Consider the following 14,405-nt stretch of genomic DNA (forward strand, 5'->3'; position numbering starts at 1 on the left):
CAAATAATCCCCCATTATACTTCCAGAGCCAATTCCGGAGAGGTTACCAATGTGCATTGGTTACAGAATAGCTCACATGATAGAATGCCATCTGTATAGAGACCCCAAAGTCTCTCATCAACTTGAACAACTGATGCCCTGTTCATTATCCAGTGAATCCCTTGATCCCAAGAAACAACAAACAAGAAAATTCCCCTCCCTTTACAGAGCAACTACCACACATAAGGCATTCCTCTCGGCAATTTCCACCAATTCTGCTGCTTCTCAGCCAGAGAAATCTCCTAGGAGGTCCTCAGCAGTGAGAGGCTGGATATCTTGCCCTGGGACTGGATAAGCTCCTTTAGCGACCCCCAAACCAGTATTTATGTTTTCAACCCAGACCCCTCACTTACATTGCTTTTTCTAAAATTCAAGAGGATCATCTAGACAACTTGCAACATCAGCACCACATCCACAAATTAAGGAAAATATAAGCAAACCTACACTACAGTATAAGTTCCATAAGGGTGAGAAGTTTGATTTTTTGTTGTTGCTGTTCACTAATGTATCTCCCGGTTCCTGGAAGAATGCTTGGCATATAGAAGCCCATCAATGTAAATGAATGAAATATCTAGAACATATGCCAACACTACAACAGAAAACTCACCAGCAAAATAATGTTTCCAGATCCTAACAACATTCATTAAAAATCACTTCTTTTTGCTGGTACCACTTACCTTTTTTTTTTTTTTTTTTGGTACCACTTACCTTAAACACAGAGGCACTCCTCCCCCCACCCCTTTTATTTAAAGATTTATTTATTTATTTATTTATTTATTTGAGACCCAGAGAGAGGCAGAGACACAGGCAGAGGGAGAAGCAGGCTCCATTCAGGGAGCCCAACGTGGGACTCGATCCCGGGACTCCAGGATCATGCCCTAGGCCAAAGGCAGCGCTAAACCTCTGAGCCACCAGGGCTGTCCTTTTTCTGCCATTTTTTAAGAAAGATTTTATTTATTCATTTGAGAGAGAGGGAGAGCACAAGGGAGGGGTAAAGGGAGAAACTGACTCCCCACTGAGCAGGAAGCCCAGCATAGGGCTGGGATTATGACCTGAACTGAAGGCAGATGCTTAATCAACTGAGCCACCCAAGCACCCTCCTTTTTTTCCCCCCAAAAAAACTTCCCTAGGTGATTACCTATACAAAAGTAAATATTACCTTTTCTACACTGTTGGTAGGAAGCACCCTGCCATCCAGGAAAAGCACCTTTCTGAAAATTTAGTATTTAAGAAGTCACAGTGGAATTATAAGGCATTTAGAACTGAATGACAATGAAGCCACTATTTTGAAAACTGGTGGAATACAGATAAAGCAAGGGAAATTCCCTTTAAGGGGATTTTATAACCCCAAATTATATTTTAGAAAATAAGAAAGGTTGGAAATTAACATAGTAAGTATTTATTTATTTATTTATTTTCATAGTATTTAAAGACTTTTTTAAAAAAAGGAGTAACACATTAAATTTGAAAGTATGAGAGGTTAATAAAAATACAGAAATTAAACAAATATACATATTTAAAAAGAAACAGATATGATCAACAAAAGCTGAGCTATTTGAAGAGACTATAAATAAATATCTATAGGTTTGTCTAATAATATAGACAAATCTCTGTTCAGACAAAAAAAATACAGGATTCCCAAATACATCAGGAATGAAAAGTAGGATATTAACTACAGAAACTAAACTATAGAGAATTTTTAAATAATAAGAGAAGGCTATGAACCATATTCCAACATTTTGAAGGCTTAAATATAGTATCTAATTTTTATATTTTTGTTTAATGTTTTAAAAGGTTTGTTTATTTTAGTGCATGCACAAGGGGCAGAGAGAGAGAGAGGGAGAGAGAGACTCTCAAGCTGACACCCTGCTGAGTGTGGAGCCTGGACACTGGGCTGGATCTCACAACCCTGAGACCATGACCTGAGCTGAAACGAAACTAAGAATTGGATGCTCAACTGACTGAGCCACTGAGGCACCCCTACTATCTAATTTTTAGAGAAATGTGTGAATTATCAAAATTGACTTGAAAAGAAATTGCAAACCCAAATAAATTAACAACCATTAGACAAACTGAATTGCATTTTTAAAATACAATGGTTTCTCAGATGAGTTTTACCAAACAACCAAGAAACAAACAATATCTACCTCATATAAACTGTTATAGGAAAAAAAAAAGGGTTATTTCCAAATGCATGTTATGAAGGTAGTACAACCCTGATACCAAATATGGACAAAGACTGTGCAAGAAAAGAAAATTATAAGCTCAAATCACTTACAAGCATGGATGGTAAAATAAAAAAGCACTCAAATTGTGTGAAGCAGTGTATTAAAGAAATAATAGTACATTATGGCAAAACTAGATGTATCTCAAAGAATGCAAGGATAGGTCCATATTTGAAAAAGCTATCAGTGACCCATTACATTAACATAACAAAGACAAAAACTATAATCATCGCAATAGTTGTAGAAAAAGCATTTAATAAAATTCAGTATTCATTGCATGGTTTTAAAATATTCCTACTTCAAACTCAACTGGGATAGAAGGGAACTCCTTTACCAGTTAAATAGTTTCCCCCCAAAACTTACAACAACTATTATCATGAATAATAATGGCACATTAGAAATATTCTCAATGAAAAAAAAAAAAAAGAAATATTCTCAATGAGACAGAAACAGGAAAACAATCTTGCTCTCATCCTTACTATGTGATGTTTTATTGGAGGTCCCAGCCATCCAATGAGGTAAGGGGAACAGTACCAAGAATATTATTTACAGATAATATGACTAGCTATATAAAAATACAGTAGAATATGCAAATAAACCATTAATAAGGAAGTTCAGCATGTTTGCTAAACAAGATTATTCCAAAATCAAAAATATTTTCATATGGCATCAATAATCATTAAAGAAACTTAAAAAGGGGATCCCTGAGTGGCGCAGCGGTTTGGCGCCTGCCTTTGGCCCAGGGCGCGATCCTGGAGACCTGGGATCGAGTCCCACGTCGGGCTCCCGGTGCATGGAGCCTGCTTCTCCCTCTGCCTATGTCTCTGCCTCTCTCTCTCTCTCTCTCTCTGTGACTATCATAAATAAATAAAAATTAAAAAAAAAATTAAAGAAACTTAAAAAGGATCCCATTTATAACAGCAACAAAAGCTGGAAGGTGCGTAGGAATAAATTTAACAAAAAGTACAAGAGTTTATAAATAACTCTGAAATATTATTGAAGGATATGAAGAAATCAGAGTGGTATTAATGTATTAGATGACTCAATTTTATAAGGCTATATCTCCCAAAATTTAATGTATAAATTTAACTTAGCAAAATACTCAAAAAGGTTTTTCAGTGGAAGCTGACAAACAGATGCTAAAGTTAGTACAGAAGAATAGAAGTTGCAAAATAGCCAGTACAGGGCAGCCCAGGTGGCTCAGCGGTTTAGCACCTGCCTTCAGCCCAGGGCCTGATCCTGGAGACCTGGGATCGAGTCCCACGTCAGGCTCCCTGCATGGAGCCTGCTTCTCCCTCTGCCTGTGTCTCTGCCTCTCTCTCTGTGTCTCTCATGAATAAATAAATAATAAAATCTTAAAAAAAAAAATAGCCAGTACAGTTTAAAAAATGAACAGAGCGGGTGGGGTATGGGGGTGTGGGCGCCCTCCTAGATGCGAAGACTTATTATAAAGCCATAATAATTAAAACAGTGTGGTACTGGCTCCGAATTGGTTTAATCAGTGGAAAAGGACAAAGCAGGAACATATCCATGAATATATGAAAATTTAATTTTCACCATGGTGGCACTGCACATTAATGGGGGAATAAAAGACTGTCTGGTAAATCAGGTTAGGATAACAGGTTTTCCATGTTGGGGAAAGAGGAGAGTAAAATTAAATTTGTAATTTACACCATTCAAAAAATAAGTTCCAGGGAATCAATTTTATAAGTGTTGAGACCAAAACTTTAAAACGTTAAGAAAAAAAAAAAAAAAAGGCTATCTTCATGGTATCAGGTATGGAGGGAATTCTTCCATAAGACACAAATGACACAAATGATAAAGAGATCAAGGAATATGACCACATTTTACATTTTTTATGGAACAAAAGACATCAGACAGTCAAAAGAAGAGCCACAGACTGAGACAATCTACTGTTTATACGTATGAACCCCTATAAAACAAGGGAAAATGAAAACATACACTGCCCCTTGGAAAAATGGGTGAGGACTGTAAAAAAATAAATCACAGACTCGAAACCTTAATAGTCAATCAATATATGAAGAAGTGCTCAGCCTCCCTAGTAGTGAGGGAAATGCAAATAAAACAACAAGATGCTGGGTTTTAAAAAGTCAAATTGTTAGAAATGAAAAAATTCTGAATCTAAAAAGTGGTGAAGGTCATGTGAGGGAGATAAGAACTCTCATCCACTGCTGGTGGATGTGTAAACTGAAGAACCATTTGGCGTCTCTAATACAACTGAACATGTGCGTGTAGCCTAGCAATTCCCCATCTAGGAAGAGTCATTGAGAAATTCTCACATATGTGCAAAGGACACATGTACACGCATGTTCATATTAGCATTGCCCCAAATGCTGGCAGCAGCTTAAATATTCATCAATAGAGGAATGAATAAACAAGGCACATTTATATGCATAGATCTACAATATAGCAAGTAAAATGAATGAACTGATCTATATTTATCAACATGGAGAGAAAAAATAAAAACAAACCATGAAGAAAAAAAAAAAGTCAGAATATGTACAGTCTAACACCACACATATTAAAAATCAAATAAAACAATATTCTGTATTTTTATGAGTTTATAAACAGTAAAAGTGTAAAACCTATGTTGGAAAGTTACCTACTAAATTCATGATAGTGTTTGCCTTTGGAGAAAAAGGTGAAGAATGGTTTTGGCAGGGGTGGGTGGTACAAAGGGATTTGAGTTTTATCAGAAATCTTGAATTTCTTCAATTAGAAAAAATAAAAAGACCTGCAGCAGACCTGACAAAATGTTAATAGTCATCAATAGTATCATTAGGGACTTGGATGCCTGTGATGTCTCTGTGTTTTTAAATATCTTTATATTTTTTTCCAAATAATCAAACTAAAAGAAAAGCAGCTAGTAAAGAATGCTTTGATAGAAATTTCACCTGTGTAGATAAATAGAATTAATTGTCTAAAATTTAGAGGAAGGAACCTTATAATAATTACCTGTTTTAGACTGGAATGTCCATAAAAATAATATAGCTGATAATATTAATAAAACTACTGAAATGCAAAAAGCAGATTCTATAGGTATCAACATGGATAGTTCTCAAAATCATATTGAGGAGAAACTTGTAAGTTGCAAAATGACGTGTACACTAGTGTAGCATTTATAAAGAAAATTTAAAATGCATAAGCATGGGTATATATATTTACATATAAATCTATAAGCAATTAGGTCATAAAGGTATAATAATAAATGCTGAAAGAATACACTCTTTATAATATTGATTACCTAGGGAAGTAAGGAGGGAGAAAGTTGAATTAGGGAGGCAAATAAAGTGACATTTAGCTCTAGCTGCAGTCTTTAATATAAATTAAAAAAAAAACCTGAAGCAAATATGACAAATATTTTACATTTGATTATTCTAGGAAATAAATACTCAAATGTATGTTATTCTGGATGTACATGCATCTTTAATTTCCAAAATAAAAAGTACTGAAGAATTACAAACAAAATGCACATAATTCAACACTATATAAGTAAAGCTTATGTATGTCAAAAACGGTGCTATTACTATTTTTAGAAATCATCCTGTTTGCTTCCCTATATGTTTTTAATTCTTCAAAAATCAAAGGAGGAAAAAAAGCAAGGAAGAAATGCAAAAGAAAAAAACAAACAAACAAACAAAAAACAACAAACCCAACAGATACCTGATCACATAAAAAGAAAACCCTCCACAATCACAATGAGCGGTTCTACACCATGTGCTGCGTTTTCTTATTTTAAATTTTTGTCAAAAGAAAAAATAAAAGATGTTGCCTAATTGGAAACGTGACTTTCTATTATTAAAATTGTGGGAGTCCATTTTAATGTGTTTATCTCGCTGCTAGTCTATAATTTATATTTCAGCGTGGAAATTTGTTTGTATGCCTGTGACAGGTTAATGCAGTTTAAACATGCATTTTCCTTTCGTTGGTTGAATAGTTAAATCGTTACTCAAAGGATTTTAAGTTTCAATTTCAACCATGAGAGGATTCTTTGCCTTTTCAAGGTTAGAAATGTTTCTGGTTCAAAATGCTATTAATTAATGGCTACGTAGTGGGTCGATCTGGGGGACTGGTACCGACTCCGGATTAACGGCGGGACTGTTCCACGAGAAAACTTTTCTGGATGCGGACCTGGGGAGATTTTACATTCGGGCTGACAGCGGTGGACAGAAATGCGATGTAATTCCAGCCCGCTCACCTAGCAATCGCAGTCATGAACCGAAAGGCACATCAGGTATTAGCAGTTCTTTTTCCTTAAAAAAAAGTTTCTCGGACTCCGCCGGACACCGCGCTGGCGGAGGACCAGCGGGCGCGGGGGGGGCGACGCCGGCAGGCTGCCCAGAAGTTACGATCGGGGAGTTTTCTCTTTATGAAAATTACCTGGCTCACCAGCAGAGGCAAGAGAGCGAAGACAAGATAATTTCTCAGGCTGTTAAAAATGACTTAGCCCGGTGGGCCCCGCGTTCCGAGGGGGTGTCCTGCGGGCCGGGGCGGGTCCCGCCGCCCCCGCGGGCTCCGGTGCGTCAGGGGCGCGTCAGGCGGGGCGGGCTCCGCGCGGGCGGCGGCGGCGGCGGCGGCGGGCGGCGGGCGGCGGGCGGCGCGCACCGGGCCTCCTGCTTCTCGCTCCGAGGCTGCGGGACGGACGCTCCCGAGAACTCTCCCGCCCGCGGCCGGCCGCGCTCGGACGGCGCTCGCCGGCGGCCCGGCGGTGCCAGCATGTCCGCCGCCGTGGCGTGCCTGGACTACTTCGCCGCCGAGTGCTTGGTGTCCATGTCCGCGGGCGCCGTGGTTCACCGCCGCCCGCCGGACCCCGAGGGCGCGGGCGGAGCCGCCGGCTCGGAGGTGGGTGCGGCGCCGCCGGAGTCCGCTCTGCCGGGTCCGGGGCCACCGGGACCCGCGTCGGTCCCCCCGCTCCCCCAGGTCCCCGCCCCCAGCCCCGGCGCGGGCGGCGCCGCGCCCCACCTGCTGGCTGCAAGCGTCTTGGCTGACTTGCGCGGCGGCTCCGGGGAGGGCTTCGGGGAGAACTCGGGGGAAGCTCCGCGCGCCTCGCCCGGCTCCTCCGGCCCGACCCCGTGCTCAGAGCCGGCCCCGACCGCCAGCGCGGCGCAGATCTCCGGACCCGCGCACTCCGCCGGCGCGCTCGAGGTCCCCGGAGCGCCCGCCGTCCCCGGAGCGCCTGCGGTCCCCGGGGCGGGCCCCGGCGCGGCCCCAGGGGCCTGCCCCGCCCCCGCCACAGGTCCAGTCCCCCGTCGGAGGCCGGTTACACCTGCTGCCAAGCGCCACCGTTGCCCCTTTCCGGGCTGCAACAAAGCCTATTACAAGTCGTCGCATCTGAAGTCCCACCAGCGCACCCACACGGGCGAGCGCCCTTTCTCCTGCGACTGGCTCGACTGCGACAAGAAGTTCACGCGCTCCGACGAGCTGGCCCGCCACTACAGGACGCACACGGGCGAGAAGCGCTTCTCCTGCCCCCTCTGCCCCAAGCAGTTCTCCCGGAGCGACCATCTGACCAAGCACGCTCGTCGCCACCCAGCCTATCATCCCGACATGATCGAGTACCGCGGGCGCCGTCGCACTCCCCGCGTCGACTCGCAACCCACCAGCCTGGTGGACAGCTCCGGCTCCGTCCCTGGCCAGGCGCCCAGCTTCACCACCTGCCTGTCAGACGGTCATTGCTGTTAGTCGTCCCCGCAAGGACGATCCCCAGGCCGTTGTCCCTGCCTTTTCTTTGCCCATCCCTCTTTTCCCGGAGTCATTAGACCAAGGCACAGACTGGTTCCTCCGCTTCGAGGGTTGGTCCGGGCAGGCACGTTGGACCCTGGGGAGGGACTGGGGGCCCGAAAATAGCAGGAATTCTTACAACACGTGTACCAACCTAAAAGGGAGGGTTGCCTCAGGACAGCCCCCTGGAACTGGTGAGGAGGGATGAACCCCGGTGCTCTCTCCAGAGTCCTGAAGAGTCTCCCTTCCATGGAACCAGAGATGTAAAACTGGAATTCTCAGGTGCTTGAGGAGCCCCCAGTCTCAAAGGACTCTGGTGTCTTACCCACCCACGAGGGGAGGACCTTGGAGAGGGTGTCAGGGGTGGCAGTCTTGGAAATGTCCAGGACTGGGATGGTGAGAGGCCTTTGGAAACAGAAATGATTTCTATTTCTGTAAATAGCAATGTTTACTAATTTATTTTTAGTATCTTTTAAACAGGGATCCCAGGTTGATGGGAGGTTGATGTCCTCCACTCCCCTAATTGCCCCAGCTACCTCTGCTAGGAGAGGCCATGTAAGAGTCCATGTGAATGTATGGCTGGGAGATGCTTCTTGGTGTCTGGGGAGTGGTGCGAGTCTGTTTGCAGGTCCTGTTGCATGGTTTGGACCCTGCACTTGCGTCATAGCCTTTCTTCCCATTTGGATTCCTACTTGGGGAGGGTAACTTCCTGGCTCACTCTCACAGTGAGACTGGTTTCAAAATTTGGAAACAACCATAGAAGCAACAGAAATGAAAGAGTGATCCAGGCTAGTTCCCCTTTCACCCTCTAGTGACTTTGGGTGAAATAGGTCCACAACAAGACCTTTCAGGACCATTGTTAACATTCAGGGAAATAGGGGCATGTGGTTCCAGCTGCCCAGTCCAAGTAATCTCAGGTGTGGTAGATTCTGTTCGTTTCTTAGTGGCTAGTGAGGGGGGGGTTTATTTCCCTTGGGAACTGTGCATTTTTGTTTTTGCAGCAAGTGAGTTGATGGTTTGGGGAAGGGAAGATGAGAGTGGCTTTCTCCAAAGATCTGGCTGCCTTGGATTTGGGGAAGGAACAGCAAAGTGAAAATTATTATCAAATAGTAGGACCCTTCTCCCTTGACCTTGAAGTCCCTCCAAGTTACACCCTCAGGACCCCTCTGCCCCAATGCAGGAATCAAGCATCAGCAGTATTTATTCTTCCTATATGTGTCTGCTGCAATGAATGAAGTTGTTGGCCACTCTGCTTATATATGTGTGAATGTGTATACATGTGACCTTTTTACTAGAGATGGGGCTGAAAGGAATTTCCTGCTCTGGTAAGGCTCCTGCAGCCCCCCTCCTGAATGTCTTGTAATAGTCCATCAATCCCATTTGTGGAGGGTGCCATAATCTCAAAGGACCATAACAGGCATCTAGGTAGACAAACTGCTTTCCCCTGTTTTGCAGATGAAGACACCAAAGCCAGGATAAGTTCAAAGTCTCATGCTGAGTTGCTGGCAAAAGCCAGGACTAGAACTTAGGTATCTGGCTTTCTAAGTGATTCTTTCCCTCAGGCTTGGTTACCTCACCTCCTCTCTGGGCCCTTAGCCAAAGGACACCACTCTCCCTTCCTGCCATCAGTATTCCCTTCCTCCCTCCCTAATTCCTATCACTTCTAAATTCCTTCAGATGTCTAGTCCCTGCTGAATATTTTGCCTGTTGTGTTTAACCCCAAAGCCCTTTTCTTAGCAGGTTGAGTCCATTTCCTCCTTCCACATCATATGAACCTAAAATGGGAATTACTGTTTGGCATTTGGGGAGAGACTTTATTTTTTTGACCTGGTAGATTAATTTTCAGTGCCAATTCTGTTCTTTCGCTGGTCCTGGGCATTCTATTTTCCTCGAGGGAGTGAGTGATACAGACTTGACATTGGGACTCTACTAGGTGCTCTTGCACTGAGGGAGAGGTCCTTAAGAAGGACCCAAAGGGTATGCCCTGTGACTTTGAAGGGGTCAATGTTTCCTGATGCAGACTAAGTGGGGTGGGTGGGGCTCTTTTTTGGGTTACATATGGGAAGAGGAGGCCCCCAATTGTGCAGGTGGACCTTGGTGGTGGGAAGAGTCCTCCTTTTGCTCTGTTTGTCTCTTCAGCTGGAGCTGGATAGGAAGGGCCCTCTGAGCCCTCTTGAGGATTGTCTCCTTCAGTAGAAGATCTGCCATTGGGTAGATGAACAGCGAAGCTAACAGGACAGCGACTCCCACTGACTCTTCTGGAATTGGGCTTAAGAATGCTTGGCTTTTCCAACTACCCTTTGATAAATAGCTTTTGATTTTCAAGCTCCCAAGCAGTGTCCTTATTTGGGTTCTTCGACCTGGGGGACTTTTGTCTGGGGATGGTCTCTGACAATCTAAGTGTGGTATGTCTTGCAATGACTCCTCCTAGGGCTTGGGACAGTGGGAAGGGGGACACTCAAAACACTTAGAGTAGCCAGATAATGGAAGCAAGAATTATAGGCTAATCTTTCTTAGTCTTGGTATCGTTGTTACCCTTTCATTCCAGTAGCCAGACAGCTCTTGAGAAACAATTTTTAGTGAAATGTCTTGGAAGGGGCTTCCTGGCTTTATTGGTGTATCTTTTGCTAAGCTGTTTTTTTGTTAAACAGATGGAGCTCAATTAGTGAATGAGTCTGGGGATTGGTTGGGGTCAGCCTGAACCTCTGGGCCCTTCCCCACCCCTGTCATCCTGAATTCTGATGTAGGCATGACCAAATCTAGCAATGGAATCTACTGATAGGACTCTTCTGAATTCTGGGTTGGAAGCTGGGGATGAATGCCGGGTTAGATCTTGGATGTGAGGGAATTGAATCCCCAGTCCCTGGGAGGGTGTGACGAGTACAGGCCTTGCCTTCATCCATAGGGGACAAGAATCTGTCATTTGTCCCCATTTCTCTGTTCTTCTAGTAGGGAAACATACTGGGATGCTACTCTTGACCCCCGTTTCTACCTTTTACTCACTTTTCTGTGATGGAGACGCAGGGAAGAGGGTCATTGTACACACATACACACGCACGTGCACACACACACACACACACACACCCTAAGCTCTCTTCTTTCTCTTGTACTTCTTTGCCTGCAATGTGTATGTGGTGCATTCATATCCAGCTATCACCTAATAAGCATACCTTCTGAGGCCCAGATCTGCCTTCCAGAGGCAGGTCTGAAGAGCATCTCCCTCTGTTTCCACTTTTGGAGCGGCCATGTCCCCTTGCACCTCTCCAGGTAAGTGTTTCCTTTGTATATTCTCTTTTGGGTGGATAATCCTAATATCAGGAATTGGGAGTGGTGAGAGAGGCAAATGGTATTAGAAAACCCAATTCTGGCTTTAGATACAGCTTCATCAACAAAATACTGATATTTTGATCATCGTTTGTCTGATTCCTACATCTATTATCCAGATAGTTGAGAACTTAGAGGGAAAAGGAATAGGATTACTTTTCTCCCTTAAGTCCTAACACATGCAAATATGCATTGGCTGTATATCTTGAGAAATAGTCACTCTGATGGGAATTAGAGAACCAAAATAAGATATGTGGAGATGGGACATCTGGTATACCAGAGCACAAATCTTTAGCACTTTAGTGATTTTGGACCGATGAGTTCTTTGGCCTTTTCAAGTCCTAGCAGCTTATAGCAACTAGCTTCCACAGCCAAGCTACTTTTTTTCGAGGTACTGGACATAGGACTTTGCAAAACTAGACTGCACAGGCCACTGTGGCTGATCTTGATTCATACAGGTATAGTTGAGACAGGCTTGCTGCAGAAGGGAGCATTATTTTTTTAAAAAAATTATTTAATTATCTATTTGAGAGAGAGGGAGAGAGCACATGGGGGGAGGGGCAGAAGGAGAGGGAGAATCCTAAAGCAGACTCCTGACTGAGCATGCAGCCTGACATGGGGCTCAATCCCAGGATCCTGATATCAGGACCTGAGCTGAAGTCAAGGGTCAGATGCTTAACTGATTGAGCCACTAAGGCACTCCAGGAGAAGCACTAATGAATGGAACAATTTGTGCTGCCTTTACTGTCAGCCAGAATTGTAGGTGAGGACTTTAAGGTGCAATGGCATAAGTTCTGGGTAAACTGCAAAACACAAGTTTAGGAGATTCTAGTCCTAAAACTGTGCTGGGGATTAGCAAGTAACATTAGATCAGTTTCACCCAATTTGATTCCCTTTAATCTTTTTTTTTTAAGATTTTTATTTATTTATTTGAGAAAGAGAGAGAGAGGGAGCATGAGCTGGAGGAGGGCCTCAAGGGGAAGGAGAAGCAGCAGACTTCCCACTAAGCAGGGAGCCCTATGTGGAATTTGATCTCAGTACTCTAGGATCATGACTTGAGCCGAAGACAGACACTCAACTGGCTGAGCCACCCAGGTGTCCTGTTCCCTTTTATCTTAATTTGAATTGCATCTTTTATATGGCCAGGGAGAGACCTATAGGAGGGGCCATGTTCTTTATTTGACAAAGGGTAGCAAGAGTCCCCTTCTGTTTATGTCCCAAGTTGGTGCCAGGTACGTTAACTATATAAGTCCTGACAGTGAAATTTCAGGGACTCAATCTGTGTTTTATCACAGAGGAATGGTGAATTTTAATCAGTAATAAAAAAAAAAAAAAAGAGGATGCAAAATTTTTTAATATATGGGCTTGAGGTAGAGAGAAGCCATGCCATTATAACCCCAATAGGAAGAGTATTTTTAAAGGGTGTGCCCCTTTTTACTTTTTCCTAAGAATCAAGTCTTTGAGGAAATAAAAGAGGAATCTTATTTGTTTCAAATATATGTTTAGATATTGAAGCCAAAATGGAAGCAGTGGTGAAAAATGAATAAAGAGGTCATTTGGGGCACCTGGGTGGCTCAGGGGTTGAGCGTCTGCCTTCGGCTCAGGGTGTGATCCTGGAGTCCCAGCATCGAGTCCCATGTTGGGCTCCCTGCATGGAGACTGCTTCTCCCTCTGCCTATGTCTCTGCCTTTCTCTCTCTCTCTCTGTGTGTCTCTCATAAATAAATAAATAAATAAATAAATAAATAAATAAATAAATAAATAAATAATAAAATCTTAAAAGATTTTTTACACCCTGGGCCGAAGACAGACACTCAACCTCTGAGCCACCAGGCATCCCTAAATACAATCTTAAAAAAAAAAAAAAAAAAAAAAAGACAGGTTGACTGAACTGGAGGAAGGGAAGGATTTTTTTAGAAGAAAGGTTGTGTTCTTAGAGGTTAGAGTTGACAACAAATGGAAAATACAAAAGTTCAGAAGCTAACCAATATTAAAGATGAGACTAAAAAAGATGGTGGTAGTTTAGTCATTACTAGGTTAGAGGAGGTGATTGGAACCCAATGAGATATAACAGAAGAAGACAAACTCTCAGAGAGAAAATGGAATGCCTACTTCTGCCAGGGATCTCAGATCCAAGGGAATATTGACAGGTACCTACCTAAGTCTGTAGATAAACCTTTAGAAAATCATCCTTTGAACACAGATAGGTTGGATACAGAATATGTAGGCAATACTTTCAACTTTTTTTTGGTTAGTCTCAGGGATATTACCATTGAAATGGAATAGGAATACTCAATCAGGGCAGCCCTGGTGGCACAGCGGTTTAGCGCCGCCTGCAGCCCAGGGTGTAATCCTGGAGACCTGGGATGGAGTCCCATGTTGGGCTCCCTGCATGGAGCCTGCTTCTCCCTCTGCCTGTGTCTCTGCTTCTCTCTCTCTGTCTCTCATGAATAAATAAATAAAACCTTTAAAAAAAAAAAAAAAGGAATACTCAATCAGTTGAGCAGAACTCTTGATTTTGGCTCAGGTTGTGATCTCAGAGTCCTGGGATCCAGCCCCCAGTTGGTCCGTGCTCTTCATGGAGTCTGCTGTCTCTCTCCCTCTGCTCCTTTCTCTCTCTCTAAAATAATTTTTTTTTTTAAAGAAAGAAATAGAATAGGAATACAAATATGGCTCAGAGAACGTACAGAGTTAGGTCTCTAAGGGAAGTCATAGGGTGAATGAAACACATGTAATATATCAAAGTAGTTAATAGAAATCAGGAAGAAATAAGCATGATCATCTCATTTGATTCTAAAATAAGTATTTGTGAAAACTCAACACCAATTTGTGATTTAATTTGAAAAAACTTGGCAAACTAGTTAGAAAAAAGATAATTTATTAAATTGATAAAGAGTATCCATCAAAAGCCTACAGTAAACATCAAACTTAATGTTGAAAGATTATAGGCATTCCTATTGACCATATAGTAGGATGAATAGTCTTTAAAAACTCCAGGCAGTTTTTAAAATACAACAAAAATATAAGCCCAAATATAAAAATACTATAAAAATATAAGCAAAACTCATGCTTTGGA

General features: G+C 42.9%; 1 protein-coding gene across 1 annotated transcript; it reads left to right on the forward strand.

Moving 5' to 3' along the window:
* The first annotated feature begins 7,001 nt into the window (after positions 1–7,001).
* KLF14 (Kruppel like factor 14) lies at positions 7,002–10,155 on the forward strand. Its single transcript, XM_038556373.1, has one exon. The coding sequence runs from the start codon at positions 7,002–7,004 to the stop codon at positions 7,965–7,967; it is 966 nt and encodes a 321-aa protein (XP_038412301.1). The 3' UTR covers positions 7,968–10,155.
* The last annotated feature ends 4,250 nt before the right edge of the window (positions 10,156–14,405 follow it).

This window comes from Canis lupus, chromosome 14, assembly GCF_011100685.1.
Source record: "Canis lupus familiaris isolate Mischka breed German Shepherd chromosome 14, alternate assembly UU_Cfam_GSD_1.0, whole genome shotgun sequence".
Taxonomy (NCBI): Eukaryota; Metazoa; Chordata; class Mammalia; order Carnivora; family Canidae; genus Canis; species Canis lupus.